Source organism: Mirounga angustirostris, unplaced genomic scaffold (assembly GCF_029215605.1).
Source record: "Mirounga angustirostris isolate CCGP_5_RB_7025 unplaced genomic scaffold, mMirAng1.0.hap1 SCAF_8, whole genome shotgun sequence".
NCBI classification, from domain to species: domain Eukaryota; kingdom Metazoa; phylum Chordata; class Mammalia; order Carnivora; family Phocidae; genus Mirounga; species Mirounga angustirostris.
The window spans coordinates 32,479,680-32,496,719 of record NW_026991716.1 but is presented as its reverse complement, the minus strand read 5'-3'; the positions used below and the strand labels follow the sequence as shown (position 1 = coordinate 32,496,719).

Here is a 17,040-nt window from a genome sequence, read left to right as displayed (position 1 = left end):
ACACCAGATTTCTCTGTAATGTTTCTCACAACTGCGTATCAATTTACAGTTATCTAAAATAAAAAGTTTAGATTTTAAAAAGTCTGTACTAGAAAATAATAGATAACATTTATTGCTGTGTATTAGTCACTGTTCAAAAACACTTTACATGTATCCATCTCGTTTGATCCTTGCAACTCCTTGTATGAGGGTAGGTATTACTATGATCCATATTTTAAGGGAAAAAAGGTATAGAGAGGTTAAGTGAATTGCCCAAGGTGACACAGCCAGTAAGATCCCAAACTGGGAATTAGGCTCAGGGTTGTCTACCTCCAGAATCTGCACTTTAGATAATTTTAAAGTGCAAATTAATATTAATAAAAGTGAAGTGTTCAGTGTCAAAACAATGTGAAGTACAGGAATAACCTTTAGTTGGTTGGAGTTGTCTGTGAAGGAAACAACCATGTATTGAGACTTTTCTTCATTCACTGAACATTTAGTACTTGCTTTCTATAAGAATGGCCAATAGGTTTCATGTCATAGTCCAACTCTGATGGATTGACATTGGCTGCCTAGAAAATTAGGTTAACACAGATTCTGATGCCACATTACAGTTGAGCAAGAAAGAGTTTTATGGTTATAGATATTTGCCACTTACAAAGTGGAAGGAAAGAGATGGCATGAAGAATGAGTGATAATGTATGTGCATCTGTCACTATTCTCAGATTTAAATGTTTTACATGTATTATACAATGTAATCCATACAAAACACTGCATGTTGAGTATTATTCACTTTTTATAGATGAGGAAACAGGCTCAGAGAGTTGAGTTAACTTGTCCAAGCTCACACAGCCAGTGAGTGGCAGAACCAGGATTGAAGCCAAGTTCTTCCTCCCTAGGAATCATGCTCTTTTCAGCACATCTCCTGAAGAGGAATTTTTTTTTTTTTAAAGATTTTATTTATTCATTTCAGAGAGAGAGAATGAGAGAGAGCACATGAGAGGGGGGAGGGGCAGAGGGAGAAGCAGACTCCCTGCCGAGCAGGGAGCCTGATGCGGGACTCGATCCTGGGACTCCGGGATCATGACCTGAGCCGAAGGCAGTCGCTTAACCAACTGAGCCACCCAGGCGCCCCTGAAGAGGAATTTTATTGAGCTCTTGAAAGAGATGATGGACATAGATTGGCAGAAATAGCAAAAAAAAAAAAAAAGAGGAATTCATGCATAAGCACAGAAATAGAAATCAGCCAGTCACACAAAAGACAGGAAGCTGACTGGCGCAATTAGAGTAACAGAACATTATGGACAGTAATGACCAGAGATTGTAGAGAGACAGGGCTCAACTGACTGAAAGCTTGGAAACAAAAGCTTTTAAACCTCAAAGATTTACTCTTCCAAGTTTGTTTTCTGAGAGCTTCTAGTGCAGTGGAAGGTGAGCTAACAATAGTAGGCTTCAAGACTTCTCTTTCCCCATCTTCTTCATTAGGCTGTGCAAGTTTTCTTAACCTACTTTCTTAAGGGGAATGGGGCTCACCCTCTATCCATAATTTTCTAATTGCCTTTTTTTTTTTTAAAAGATTTTATTTATTCATGAGAGTCAGAGAGAGAGAGAGGCAGAGGCAGAGGGAGAAGCAGGCTCCCTGCCGAGCAGGGAGCCCAATGCGGGACTCGATCCCAGGACACTGGGATCATGACCTGAGCCGAAGGCAGACGCTTAACCGTCTGAGCCACCCAGGCGCCCTCTAATTGCTTTTTATTATAAAAGATGGAGGGCGCCTAGCTGGCTCAGTCAGTAGAGCATGTGACTCTTGACCTCAGGGTCGTGAGTTCAATCCCCACATTGGAGATAGAGCCTACTTGGGGTGTGTGTGGGGGGAATAGATGGATATGTATATTGCAAGAGTCTCTAATAAAAAAAAGTGCATAAATCTTAAAATATTGCCCCAACCTTTTTTAAACATTTTATTTATTTATTTATTTGAGAGCAAAAGAGTATGAGCTGGGGGGAAAGGCAGATGGAGAGGGAGAGGCAGATGGAGAGGGAGAGGTAGACTCCCCGCTGAGCAGGGAGCCTCCTGTTGGGCTTGATCCCAAAATCCTGGGATCAGGACCTGAGCTGAAGGCAGACGTTTAACTGACTGAGCCACCCAGGCACCCCAATATTGCCCCAGCCTTGAATCCCATTCCCCAAAGGTATCTTCTATTAATAGTTCGGGGTCTACCCTTTTAGATCCTTTGTATATTTAAAAATACGTATATATAATATACATATATAACTTAAATATTATATATGCATGTGTACATATAAAATACTATATTGTAACCTTATATTTAATGTATAATTTGTGGTATATGTAATTATATATAAATATAGAATTATATGTAATTATATACGAAGATATAATCAGATAAATTATATAAATTATTATTATATAACATACATAATTACATTTATTTATGTAACATAAATATATAAATTATGTATTAAATGTAATATAGTATTTTACATGTGCTATGCATATATAATATATAAATTATATTTATTATGTATACTGGATTTATAGAAACTGAATTTACGTCTTATATATGTTATATAATATATACATATTATCTATTATATATATAATCCTGAAGACATACATTCAGTTTAACCATTCTTAGTAAAGATAAAAGTCAAAGGCCGAGGAGTTTGAGCTGGAACCCGGGGGTTTTTTAACTTGTCTTTTCCTTTGTGAAAAGCCGCATTCCTCGCAGGGATATTAACATCTCCTGAAAAGGGCTATCAAAGCTTTTAACAAAAGGGCCCTTAAAAAGGCAAAAGCTTGTTCTGATCACCACTTGGTCACTGTTAACCTCACATTAATAAGGTCAATAGATCCTCGGGCAAGAACTTAAGCTGAAGTGCTCCTGAAGCAAGAAGGAAGTGTGGTCTAGCGCGGGTGCGGAGAGCTCCTGAATCAACACCAGGGACGTAGCTCGTCAATTTCAGTTGCTGAGAAAAAGAGAGACGGAAGAGTTACCCAAAGGGCTTAACTGAACTTTTTTGTCGGAAACCTCCTGGAGAGCGCCTAATTGATGCCTTTGTTGGTTTGGTGACATTCTGTCTCACTCTGGTTTTCTTTTCCATCTGAACCTCCTGCAGCTATCAATGGGCTTGCTAGGTTTTGGCTTCGTGGCCACGTACCTGCCGGAGGCTGCAATCAGCGCTTACCTGGCTGCCGCGGCTTCACACATTATTCTGTCCCAACTGACTTGCATCTTCGGGATTATGATTAGTTTCCACGCTGGTCCCATCTCCTTCTTCTATGTGAGTAATTTCTACCCTCACCCCGAGATACAGGTGCCCCTCCCCTTGCCTCCAAAAGGAAGTGGACCCGAGTGGAGAGACTGCTGCAGAGGCGGCTGGGTCAACAAGGTCTTAGAAATAATTCCATCTCTTCTAGATTTACAGTCTTAATTAATTGCAGATGCCGGTGGGATCACGTTCTCAGTTGCACTAACCATTTTGCCCAGTCCTTTAAACAAACATGATTTACATTAAAATTAGGTTTTTAAAATACTGTAACGTATCATAATGCTTCCTATTAATTGCCTCATAGCAGACCTGTATCCTAAAACATCTAAAGAATATAAAATGCTACGTAGTCCCTTAATGCAAGAATGGCATAGGAGCCATACTAAAGATCATCAATGGTCTAGAAAAATTAGTAAAGAATAGGCTGATAAACAGAACTGCTGGGTCCTTTCCATTACACTGAAACATGTAAATTGTATTCTCTCCTTATCGGGCATTATTATCTTTTAATATCTCTTTTTCAACTTAAAAAAATATATATATCCTCCCATTTGCCCTCACTGTGCTAGTAATGCTCATAAAGACATTTGTGCCCAGAGACACTGCCTAGGGATTTCTTTTTGAACTAATCTAGAGAGAGTGTCATTTTTTAGATAAAGGCAATTATCATACCCCCTTCTAAGCCTTTGTAATTTTGTTTTCTTTCAGAACATAGTTAACTACTGTGTAACCCTCCCAAAAGCTAATTCTACCAGCATCCTACTATTTCTAACTGCTGTTGTTGTGCTGAGAATCAACAAATGTATCAGAATTTCTTTCAATCGGTACCCAATCGAGTTTCCCATGGAAATTTTTCTGGTAGGTATTTTGATGCTCCAAAGTCATGGTTTAGATCATTTAAAAGACCTACTTTCTAAAATAAATAAATTAATTAATTAATTAAAAACCAAGCAAACTAGAAAGGGAAAGGATTAGAGGAGACTATAAAAATAATGATTTTTTAAAAACATGTTGAATTGTGACAAAGTGGAATACATTTAATTTTAAATACTAGCTTATATTTGTAAAACATGCTTATTTTTATTTTTTTATTTTTATTTATTTTTTTAAGATTTTATTTATTTATTTGAGAGAGAGAATGAGAGAGAGCAAGCACATGAGAGGGGGGAGGGTCAGAGGGAGAAGCAGACTCCCTGCCGAGCAGGGAGCCCGATGTGGGACTCGATCCAGGGACTCCAGGATCATGACCTGAGCCGAAGGCAGTCGCTTAACCAACTGAGCCACCCAGGCGCCCAAACATGCTTATTTTTAAAGTAAATTTCTCTATTGCCTCTTTCATACTATTTCAGAAATAGGGTTTTTCTCTTATGGAAATAACCCAGGTTCATTCTAGCTTTTTTTTTTTTTTTTTTTTTGAGAGAGAGAGAGGGAACAGGCAGGGGTAGGGGCAGAGGAAGAGGGAGAAGCAGACTCCCTGATGATCAGGGAGCCCAATGCGGGGCTCGATCCCAGGACCCTGAGATCATGACCTGTACTGAAGGCAGACACTTAACCAACTGAGCCACCCAGGTACCCCTCATTCTAGCAACTTTGAAAAACATAAGAAAAAAAACGGAAGAAAAGAAATTTCTACACCTCCCAAAGTCAATTACAATTGATAATTTTGGGTTTTCAGTTATTCACTGTTTTCTTCCTTCAAATATATATTGACAGGCCTATGCTCACTGAATTCCCGTCTTCTTCTATGTAGAATGTTGTTCCTATTTTATTTTATTTTTTTTAAGATTTTATTTTTAAGTAATCTCTACCCCTAATGTGGGGTTTGAACTCACAACCCTGAGATCAAAAGTCGCATGCTCTACCGAGCAAGCCAGGCTGGTGCCCCTGTTTCTACTTTAATAGTGTTGCCATCATACTGTTATTCAGCCTCCTTTCATTCTCACTATGCTACAGTAGAGAAATTGAGGGAGATGAGATCTTAAATGGATTGCCTATTCCATGTCATTAGTAAGCGGCAGAGCTGTGGCTCACCACTATCTAATGATAACATTTCTTCTTTCTTTAAGAAAAATCTACTGATAAAACTTATCTTTTGCAGTTATGATTAACATTTTTACAATGATAAAGATATTTTCATAAATAAAGCTCAGGCTTTTAAAGTCAGCATTTCTCATATTAGGATTGCTGAACCCTTGGGTGTCCACAAGAATGAATTTCCCCTTAAGAAGTGTTCTGTTGCAGAGATGCTTAAAGTTCACCAAATGTCCACATGTTGCCCTATATTTCCCAGCTGCCCTGTAGTTAGTCAGGGCCAGTGACTTTGGGGCCAAAGCTTTCTCTTATAGAAAGCGTGTGAGTCCCCACGTTCTTTCTCTCCCTGCTGTGGTAATCATAGGGCTGCATGTTGAAATAATAGGGTCCCCAGGTGGAATTAGCCTGGATCTCCGAGGCACTGTTTGCAGAGAAGTTGCCCCAGAGAGACACTGACCCACAAGAGACTATATGTGGGCAAAAAAATAACACTAAGTTCTCATGATTTGTATGCCACGGCATAACCTATTCTATACTAAATAATCCAGGTCTATACTCTGCATGATTAAAAGAGTATGGGAATTGCTTTGGAAGTTGAGAACAAGCTCTATCTTACAACTGTTGTCTACTTCTTGTGGAGGTGTGTATTCTTTCTTCCTTGGAGTAGTTGAAAAGCTATTAATTCATAAAGGCCAGAAACTGAAAGACTAGTTTTATCAAAGACTTCCCAAATCCTGTACATAAATAATGGTGCCCTAGAGCCTAAGGGACAACGTGCAGATGGAGTTTGGGGAGTGGAATCAGGGCCAACCTCTCCTTTTCACGGAACCCAGCTCAGCTTTGACACCTTAAGAAGCTGAGGCTTTGGAGTCACCAGCAGATGGCATATGTGATGCAGATATTGGTGTTCTCTCTTTTAATTTCAGCTTTATTGAGGTGTAATTGATATAAAGTGTACATCATGGTGATTTCACATGCATATACACTGTGAAAGGATTTGCCCATCTAGTTAATTAACACTTCCATCTTGTTTATTTATCTTGTGTGTGTGTGTGAGAGAGAGAGAGAGAGAAAGAGAGCATTTAAGTTCTATTCTTAGCAAATTTCAATTATACAACGCAATGTTATCTGCTATAGTCACCATGCATTACATTAGATCTTCAGACCTTATTCATCTTAAATGTGAATGTTTGTACATTTTTATCAACCTTTCCCCATTTCCCCCAGCCCCTAACTCCTGGCAACCCTTTTCTACTCCCTGTTTCTGTGAGTCTGACTGTTTTGTTTTTGCTTTTAGATTCTATATGTAAGTGATACCATATAGTATTTGTCTTTCTCTGTCTGGCTTTTGTCACTTAGCATATTGCCCTCCAGGTCCATCCACGTTGTGGCAAATCAGCCCTCTTTTTTTTTTTTTTTTAAGATTTTATTTATTTATTTGACCAAGAGAGACACAGCAAGAGAGGGAACACAGCAGGGGGAGTAGGAGAGGGAGAAGCAGGCTTCCTGCCGAGCAGGGAGCCCGATGCGGGGCTCGATCCCAGGACCCTGGGACCATGACCTGAGCCGAAGGCAGTCGCTTAATGACTGAGCCACCCAGGCGACCCAAATCAGCCCTCTTTTAAGAGACATCAGCAGCAGGGATCATAGTGATATTCCCTCAAGCAACCTCAAAGGCAATGAACATTAACCAGAGTGATGGGGAAAGGCGAGAAGTAAGATTATAGAGGATTCTCTGAGTTGACTATGACTGACAGATTGGTTTGGGAGCCATAGTTAAGACATTCCTTTTGGGGAGTGCTATAAATAATTAGGATGCACCATGGAGTGAAGTGGGGGAGGAAACTGAGATCCAGCAATAAAAGTCAGTGAAGACTTAGAATTGTTGCAGTTTAGACATTACACTTTTTTGTGAATTAATTTATACTCAAAGGTTATCAAAGCCTGCAATACATTACTTATACACATGTCAAGCAAGTCAAGTGATCAGGATCACTGTCCGCCAAGTAGCAAGGATTAGAGATGTCGTCTAGAACTGGGAAAAGACCTGCATGTTTTCCCTGGCAGTGAGGCAAATGGGAGAGGGAGGATGAAAGTTGCTATGCCCTAGGGTGTAAAAAGCTTCTCACTGCACCCACCAAGACATTTACTGTTTAGACGTGCTGGAGAAAACTGCACACACCCACCAATCTGTCCTTAACACACTAGTGTCAAATAGTAAGGGAAAGTTTCAAGGCAATATCTGGGATCCAGATAGAATATACTGACAATTCAAGAATCCTGTGGCTCTAAGAAATTATACATATTATATGTTCATAATTTATATATATATATATATATATATATATATATGAGTGTGTATTTGTGTATGGGTTCATTTAAGTTGTATAGCAAACACCAAACAAGCATCAAAATAGTTGTCTTTGGGTGATTTGCTTCTGCTTTTTAATTTTTCATATTTTCTCCATGTTCCTTTATTAGCAAGCATCACCTTTATATTGGAAATAAAAAGAGATCCTTGGCCAGTTTCCACACTTCTTGTCCCTTAACTATATAAAGAATAACACTTTTCTCTGACTCAAGCTATGATCCAGATTTTCCTTTCCCTTCTGACCTGTAAGTTTCCCAGGGGTCTTCATCAGATCACAGCATCATAGGTAAACAAATTGCTATTCTGCTCAGTGTCTGAACTCTCAGCAGAGGCTGGGAAAAGTTTTATGTGCTAATAGGGAGAATGGGGTAAAGCAGCTATCTATGACCTGGGCATCGAGTTCTTTTGTCTCTGGCTTAATTTGCTTTGGTGTGAGGTCTCTAAAAGGTGTAAAGGCTGCTAGGTTGTCTGTTTTGCCACTAGTTGAAATGGAAAGGAGACTTGCTATTTTAGGAGTAAATAAAAGGGAGATAAAAAAAAGCAAGTCATGGGATGCCTGGGTGGCTCAGTCTGTTGAGCATCTGCCTTCGGCTCAGGGTCCTGGGATCGAGTCCTGCATCAGACTCCCTGCTCAGCGGGGAACCTGCTTCTCCCTCTGCCTGCTGCTAACCCTGCTTGTTCTCTCTCTCTGACAAATAAATTAATAAAATCTTTAAAAAATATATGATTCTCAGTATACCTCAACAATCCCCCAAAGCCTTATTTATATTGGTACCGTGTCCCTAGATCTAAAAACTTTTACAACATGTTTATATTTGGTCTAGATGTTCCAAGTTGGTGAAGACATCAATTTGTTCCAATTGTTATATCAGAGACCAAGGCTGAAATTGCTTTTCATTCTGGCTACAATGCTAAAAAGAGCTTAGGGAGGGGCATCTGGGTGGTTCAGTCAGTTAAGCTTCCTACTCTTGGTTTCTGCTCAGGTCACCATCTCCTGGGATCGAGCCCCCAGTTGGGCTCCACACTCAGTGGGGAATCTGCTTGCGAATCTCTCTCTCCCTCTGCCCCTTCCCCTGACGTGTTCTCTCTCTCTTTCAAATAAATAAATAAATCTTGAAAAAAATAAATAAAATAAAAAGAGCTTAGGGAGCCAAGAGTCAGAGAAAATTTCCGCCTTTCTTACTCGACTGAACTGGCCCCGCCTCTCTCTCCCACTTTCAGGCATAGGGACTGCCACATATTTCATTCCCTGTCTTGCCAAGGCTATAAGCACCTCTGCTCCTGGAAGCAGTTCATAATTTTTAGATGATCACATGCATTTTTTTTAACCCCTACAGATTCTTGGCTTCACTGCATTGGCAAACAAGATAAGCATGGCCACAGAAACCAGCAGGATGCTCATTGATATGATTCCTTATAGGTCAGTAACTCCACTTTTCAGGATTACTTTTCCCTTTCTGTTACCTTTGCTTAGCCTCTGACCATACAGCCTGATTGGTATTCTCTACTAGCAGCCTGGCCACAGACAAATTTGGGTTATGGGTTCAAATTCATTTTAGAATACAGAGGTTCATGAAAGAAGATGGGCTAGGACAACCCTTTGTTTCTCTGGGCAGCCTCATACTCTCTTCCCATAATTGAGCCAATTCCCCTTACACGAGTAAACGGTTGGATGCACTGGGTACCAGAGACATTCACACAGTTTTTTCGCAGTACATCACAGGCCTTCTCAACCTCCGTACCTATCTAGCTCTCAAGGATGGAACAAGAGAGGCCTCTGTTTTCCTGGCCTCTCTCCTAGAGCTCAGTGCTCAGGAGTGTTCCTCTGTCTTCACCCACTTCGACTGAATCGGTGTCCTTGAGAAGCATTATTTCATTGCTCTGAGTAGAAAGCTGTCTTCAAATAGTCTGCCATATGGAGTTCTTAAGGACTTGGAATGAATTTACATTATAATTCCTACCAGTGACCATGGGTCACTCTTGCTCTTCTCTTAGGAAATTTTAGTTCCTGTAACCTTGATCAGATGAATCACTTTAGCTAAGAAAGGCAATACATTGCACTTTCTTGACTCACAGGCAGGCTTTTGAAGAGCCTTATTTCCTTATGCTGTTCAGTGGGGAATACTGCCAAGAGTCAGTGATACTGGCAAATTCTGGGAGAATACAACATAGGCTGCTTCGATGAAAGCAGATTGGATTAGTCTCATGTCCTACCAGTTCTCCATGAAATCCGATGATGACTAAATCATTTGCAATTCTGTTCAATTAAAAAAAAAATGTGAGCAGACCACCTAGGTGCCAGGGAATGCAATGGTAAATGAGACTGACTCTGCTCTCAGAAAAAAATAACAAGAATAACAATGACACTGATGATAATTATTTTATTTCATTTGCACCTCATAGTAATACTCCTTTTTATGGCTGAAGAAACTAAGGTTTACCAATTTAAATTACTCATCCACTATCACACAGTTGGTCAGGGGCAGAGCTATTTTTGAACCCATTTCTATTTAATTCCAAAATCTATGATTGTAATCCCTCTATTGATGACTTAAAAACCATATGGTCAACTTTTGCTTATTTCATTGCAAGATTCAGGGTATAGATAGACAGGTAAGCATTTCAAATTTCTAATTTTAGGTATTGCTTTTTTTTTTATGTATTGCTTTGAACTTCCCTTTTTATTATATGTTTATCCAAGGTTGCTAAAGATTAGAAAAACTGAACAATTTAAATTAGTTCTTTCTGTGTCCATGTCTCCTGGTAACCTAAACTGCTAACAAAAGAATTAAATGTTAGAGAACAGCAGAAAGGAAAAACAGTAGTTTGTGTTAGCATACTAAATATTTAAGGCTTACTAACATAGATTTGGGCAATAAATTCTATTTACTGTTTACCTCCCTGGGATAGCCACATTTTTCTCTAATTTCTTAAAAGTACAAAAAGGGAAAATTTAACAAAAGGGTAAATATCTGCCTTTGAGCATTGTTATATTTCTATCTAGCTCATTACCTGGAAAACACCTAGGTGCTTGTAAGTTATAAGTATATTTTAAATAGAGAACTAAAACAGACATAGTTTGATGGTGAAGAAAAAGATATTCAAAAATAGGAATTTAGATTCCTGTACATAATAATGATGAGAAATAGGAAGACAGGAGGAGATAGTACTTTGAGGTGCTAGAAGGGATGCTTCCTACTCTAAGGAAAATAAAACTGAAAATGCATAAGCTAATAACATTTAATTAGATGAGGGATTAAATATAAATATATCACAAAATATATTTTAAAATAATTTTCCCAAGTGTATTTAACACATTGTTCATTTTACTGAATTTGGGTTTTACACAAGATTTGGAAGTCAGTTATTGACTCCTATATCTGTGTCTTGATGAAATGATAAAAATAATTAGAAGAATAAACATTTCAAATAGTAAACTTCATCTAAAACATTTCAATGATTTTTTTTTTTTACTTAGAAAATAAACCTAGAGATATAGAAACCAAAGCGTATGTGTGCGTCCAAAATCAGTTTGAAGGATTATTCTATGGATCTATGGGAAAACAATACTGCCCCCCAAATCATGAAGATTTCTTTTCCTTTTTTAGTCTGTTAATATCATGATTGATTTTTGAATGTTAAATCAACATTGATTGCATCCTTGGATAAACCTCACTTGGTAATGATGTATTATTATCATTCTATATATTGATTTGCTAAAATGATGTTAAGAATTTTTGCATTTATGTATATGAAGGATATTGGCCTGAGAGTTTCTTTTCTTATAATATCTGTGTCTGGCTTTAGTATCAGAGTGTTGTAGACATTATAAAAGGATTTGGGATGTATTCTCTCATCTTTAATTTTTGGAAGAATTTCTATAGAATTGGCATTATTTATTTCTTCATGGTAGAATTCAGCAGTGAAGATATTTAGGCCTGAAGTTTTCATTGTGGGAAGGTTCTTAACTACAAATTCAATTTTTAATACACTATTTATTAAGTACAACTACTATTAAATTACATAAACATTCTCTGCAATTCAGGTTATCTATTTCTTCTTGAGAGTACTCAATTTATTTTATTTTTTTTAGTACTCAATTTTGGTGACTCAAAGAATTTGCCCATTTAATCTAAATTGTCAAATATATTGGCAAAAATTATTTATAATATTCTCTTACTATCTTGTTTTAATAACAGCTTTATGAATTTATAATTCATATATCATAAAATTCACCATTTTAAAGTGTACACTTCAATTTTTTACTATATTCTCAAAGTTGTACAACCATCATTGCTATCTAATTTTAAAATATTTTATCTTTCCCCCAAAAAGAAGCCCTGTCCCATTTGTCCCCCTCCACAGCCCTTGGCTACCACTTAATCTACTTTCTTTTATTTTAATTTTAATTTTTTAGTTTAAGTAAACTCCATACCATACATAGGACTTGAACTCACAACCCCAAGATCAAGGGAGTCACGTGTTCTGACTGAGCCAGTCAGGCGCCCCTTAATCTACTTTCTACCTCTAGGGATTTGCCTCTTCTGCAATGGAATCATAAAATGTGTGGTCTTTTGACTCTAGCTTCTTTCACTTAGCATAATGTTTTCAAGATTCATCCATATTATGTCAATGCTACCTAGAGCAATCTACACATTCAAAGCAATCCCCATCAAAATACCATCCACTTTTTTCAAAGAAATGGAACAAATAATCCTAAAATTTGTATGGAACCAGAAAAGACCCCGCATAGCCAGAGGAATGTTGAAAAAGAAAAGCAAAGCCGGCGGCATCACAATTCCGGACTTCAAGCTCTATTACAAAGCTGTCATCATCAAGACAGTATGGTACTGGTACAAAAACAGACACATAGATCAATGGAACAGAATAGAGAGCCCAGAAATGGACCCTCAACTCTATGGTCAACTCATCTTTGACAAAGCAGGAACGAATGTCCAATGGAAAAAAGACAGTCTCTTCAACAAATGGTGTTGGGAAAATTGGATAGCCACATGCAGAAGAATGAAACTGGACCATTTCCTTACACCACACACAAAAATAAACTCCAAATGGTTGAAAGACCTCAATGTGAGACAGGAGTCCATCAAAATCCTAAAGGAGAACACAGGCAGCAACCTCTTCGACCTCAGCCGAAGCAACTTCTTCCTAGAAACATCGCCAAAGGCAAGGGAAGCAAGGGCAAAAATGAACTATTGGGACTTCATCAAGATAAAAAGCTTTTGCACAGTAAAGGAAACAGTCAACAAAACCAAAGACAACCGACAGAATGGGAGAAGATATTTGCAAATGACATATCAGATAAAGGGCTAGTATCCAAAATCTATAAAGAACTCATCAAACTCAACACCCAAAGAACAAAGAATCCAATCAAGAAATGGGCAGAAGACATGAACAGATATTTTTCCAAAGAAGACATCCAAATGGCCAACAGACACATGCAAAAGTGCTCAGCATCACTCGGCATCAGGGAAATCCAAATCAAAACCTCAATGAGATACCACCTCACACCAGTCAGAATGGCTAAAATTAACAAGTCAGGAAACGACAGATGTTGGCGGGGATGCGGAGAAAGGGGAACCCTCCTACACTGTTGGTGGGAATGCAAGCTGGTGCAGCCACTCTGGAAAACAGTATGGAGGTTCCTCAAAAAGTTGAAAATAGAACTACCATATGATCCAGCAATTGCACTACTGGGTATTTACCCCAAAGATAACAAAAGTAGGGATCTGAAAGGGTACGTGCACCCCGATGTTTATAGCAGCAATGTCCACAATAGCCAAACTGTGGAAAGAGCCAAGACAGATGAATGGATAAAGAAGAAGTGGTATATATATACAATGGAATATTATGCAGCCATCAAAAGGAATGAGATCTTGCCATTTGCAATGACGTGGATGGAACTGGAGGGTATTATGTTGAGAGAAATAAGTCAAACAGAGAAAGACGTGTATCATATGACCTCACTGATATGAGGAATTCTTAATTGCAGGAAACAAACTGGATAAAAATTGGATAATAGTGAACTGAGGGTTGCTGGAGTGGGGGGTGGGGTGGGAGGGATGGGGTGACTGGGTGATAGACACTGGGGAGGGTATGTGCTCTGGTAAGCGCTGTGAATTGTGCAAGACTGTTGAATCTCAGATCTGTACCTCTGAAACAAATAATGCAATATATGTTAAGAAAAAAAAAAAGAAGAAGAAGAAGAAGGTAGCAGGAGGGGAAGAATGAAGGGGGGGAAATCGGAGGGGTAGATGAACCATGAGAGACGAAGGACTCTGAAAAACAAACTGAGGGTTCTAGAGGGGAGGGGGGTGGGAGGATGGGTTAGCCTGGTGATGGGTATTGAGGAGGGCACATTCTGTATGGAGCACTGGGTGTTATGCACAAACAATGAATCATGGAACACTACATCTAAAACTAATGATGTAATGTATGGGGATTAACATAAGAATAAAAAACAAAACAAAACAACAAAAAAAGATTCATCCATATTGTACCATGGATCATTCCTGCTTATGGCTGAATAATATTCCATTATATGGATATACCACCTTTGTTAATCCATTCATCAGTTGATAGACATTTCAGTTATTTCCAACTTTTGGTTATTATGAATAGTGCTACTATGAACATTCATGTGCAGGTTTTTCTTTTGAGTACCTGTTTTCGTTCCTTTTGAGTTTATACCTAGGAGTAGATTTGTTGGGTCATATGGTAATTCTATGTTGAATTTGTTAAGGAGCTGCCAAACTATTTTCTACAGCAGTGGCACCATTTTATATTCCCACCAGTAATGCACAAAGTTCCAATTTCCTCCTATGCTCACCAACATTTGTTATTTTTTATTATTATTGTTGTTATTACCGTCTTAGTAAGTATGAGGTGGTACATCATTCTAGCTTTGATTTGCATTTCTCTAAGGGCTAATGATGTTGAGCATCTTTTCATGTGCTTACTGGTCATTTTTATATCTTTTCAGAGAAATACCTACTCAAGTCCTTAGACTATTTTTAATTGGGTTGTCTTTTTGTTGTTGAGTTGTAGGAATTTAGGATACTAGACCCTTCTCAGATACACAGTTTGCAAGTATTTTCTCCTATACTGTAGGTTGTCTTTTCACTTTCTCAACAGATCCTTGACAGCACAAAGATTTTTCATTTTGATGAAGTCCACTTTATTTTTTCCTTTGTTATTTGAGCTTTTGGTATTACATTTAAGAAACTATTGCCTAATCGTAGGTTATGAAGATTTACCCCTATGTTTTCTTCTAAGAATCTTATAGTTTCAGGTCTTACATTTAGGCCTTTAATCCATTTCGAGTTCATTGTTGTATATGTTGTAAGATAGGGCTCTGACTTCATTCTTTTGCATGTGAATATGTCCATATTGTCTCCATACTATTTGGTAATGAGACTGTTGTTTCCCTATTGAGTGGTCTTGGCACTCTTGATGAAAATCAATTGACCATAAATGTTTGTGTTTCTTTCTGAACCCTCAATTCTATTCTATTGATCTGTGTACCAATCTTAATTACTATAGCTTTGCGGTAAGTTTTAAAATGGAGAACCCTGAGCCCTCCAACTTTATTCTTATTTTTTAGGATTGTGTTTGGCTATTCAGGGGCCTTTGTGATTCCATATAAATTTTAGAATCAACTTTTCCATTTCTGCAAAAGGGTCATTGAAATTTTGATAGGAATTGCATTGAACCTATGTATCGCTTTGAGGCTTTGACTGGCCAAACACATAAAATATGTTTAAATTGGTGAATTAAAAATTCTAAAAGGTGGCTCAGTCAGTTGGGCATCTGCCTTCAGTTCAGGTCATGATCCTGGAGTCCTGGGATTGAGTCCCGCCTTGGGCTTCCTGCTCAGTGAGGGGTCTGCTTCTCTCTCACTCTCTCCCTCTGCCCCTCCCCACTGCTTGTTCTTTCTCTCTCTCTTTCAGATAAATGAGTAAAATCTTAAAAAAAAAAAAAAAGCAAACTCATTTTTTCACCCTCCCAAAATGCTGTTTCTACAGCATCTGTTTCTACAGCATCTACAAAATAACTTGTTATTTTGAAAATCATTAAATAAAAAGAACAAATTAAGTATTTATCATGTCTTTCCTATATCCAACTGCTCTTTGGGATATCCAAATCCTTGATACAAGACATTTCATTTTATATAAGTATTACAGCCATTTAAGGGAGGAGGAATTATAGAATTAGGATATCACCATTAAGGGATACTAGTATATCATCTGTTAACATCACAAAAAGACACAATAACTATCAGAAAAGAAATTAAGAAAACAATCCCATTTACAATTGCATGAAAAAGAATAAAATACATAAGAATAAATTTAACCAAGGAGGTGAAAGACATGTACACTGAAAACTATGAGACATTGTTGAAAGAAATTGAAAAAGACACAAATAAATGGAAAAATATTCCATCCTCATGTATTGGAAGAATTAATATTGTTAAAATGTTCGTACTAGGGGTTCAGTCGTTAAGCATCTGTCTTCGGCTCAGGTCATGATCCTAGGGTCCTGGGATCGAGCCCCGCATCAGGTTCCCTGCTCAGCGAGGAGCCTGCTTCTCCCTCTCCCACTCCCCCTGCTTGTGTTCCCTCTCTCGCTGTCTCTCTCTCTGTCAAATACATAAATAAAATCTTTAAAAAAAAAAGCTCATACTATCCAAAGCAATCTACAAATTCAATGCAATTCTATCAAAATTCCAATGGTATTTTTCACAGAAATAGAACAATTTTTTTTAAAGATTTGTTTACTTATTCTAGAGAGAGAATATGAGTATGAGCTGGGGGAGGGACAGAGGGAAAGAACCCCAAGCAGACTTCCCACAGAGTGCAGAGCCCAATGCAGGGCTTGATCCCAGGACCCCGAGATTTTGACCTAAGCAGAAGGCAGATGCTTCACCAACTGAGCCACCCAGGCGCCTCTAATTATAGTTTTTAAAAAAGACACTTAGACATTGTGTGCCTCCTGACAGAAGTACACACCACCACCTATGAACTATTTTTGCCCAGAAACCTATCATGTATCAACCAAACCTGAAGGGCTAACTACCAATTTATAAGAAATACAAGAGAGGAATATGTTAAATGATAATGTAGGGATGCAATCAGCAAAATCTTTTGGGAAAAGGACCAATGTCCAGGTTTCTTTAACAACAACAACAACAACAACAGATTTTGTTACAGGGGAAAAAAACAAAAATATTGAGCAGAAACCTACAGCTTAAAAGAGATTTAAGAGACATAACAACCAATTGTAACATATGGGTCTTATTTGGATTCTAATTTGAACAAACTGTAAAATATATTTATGAGACATTTGGG

At 38.1% G+C, this 17,040-nt stretch overlaps 1 protein-coding gene across 1 annotated transcript in view; it reads left to right on the top strand.

Annotated features, from left to right (window-relative positions):
* SLC26A8 (solute carrier family 26 member 8) overlaps positions 1-17,040 on the top strand; it is an 81,047-nt gene that overhangs the window by 24,702 nt on the left and 39,305 nt on the right. The window contains exons 5-7 of the mRNA XM_045866152.1: positions 3,121-3,285; positions 3,982-4,131; positions 9,013-9,095. Coding sequence (XP_045722108.1) covers positions 3,121-3,285; positions 3,982-4,131; positions 9,013-9,095 — 398 coding nt within the window. The remainder of the gene's footprint in view (positions 1-3,120; positions 3,286-3,981; positions 4,132-9,012; positions 9,096-17,040) is intronic.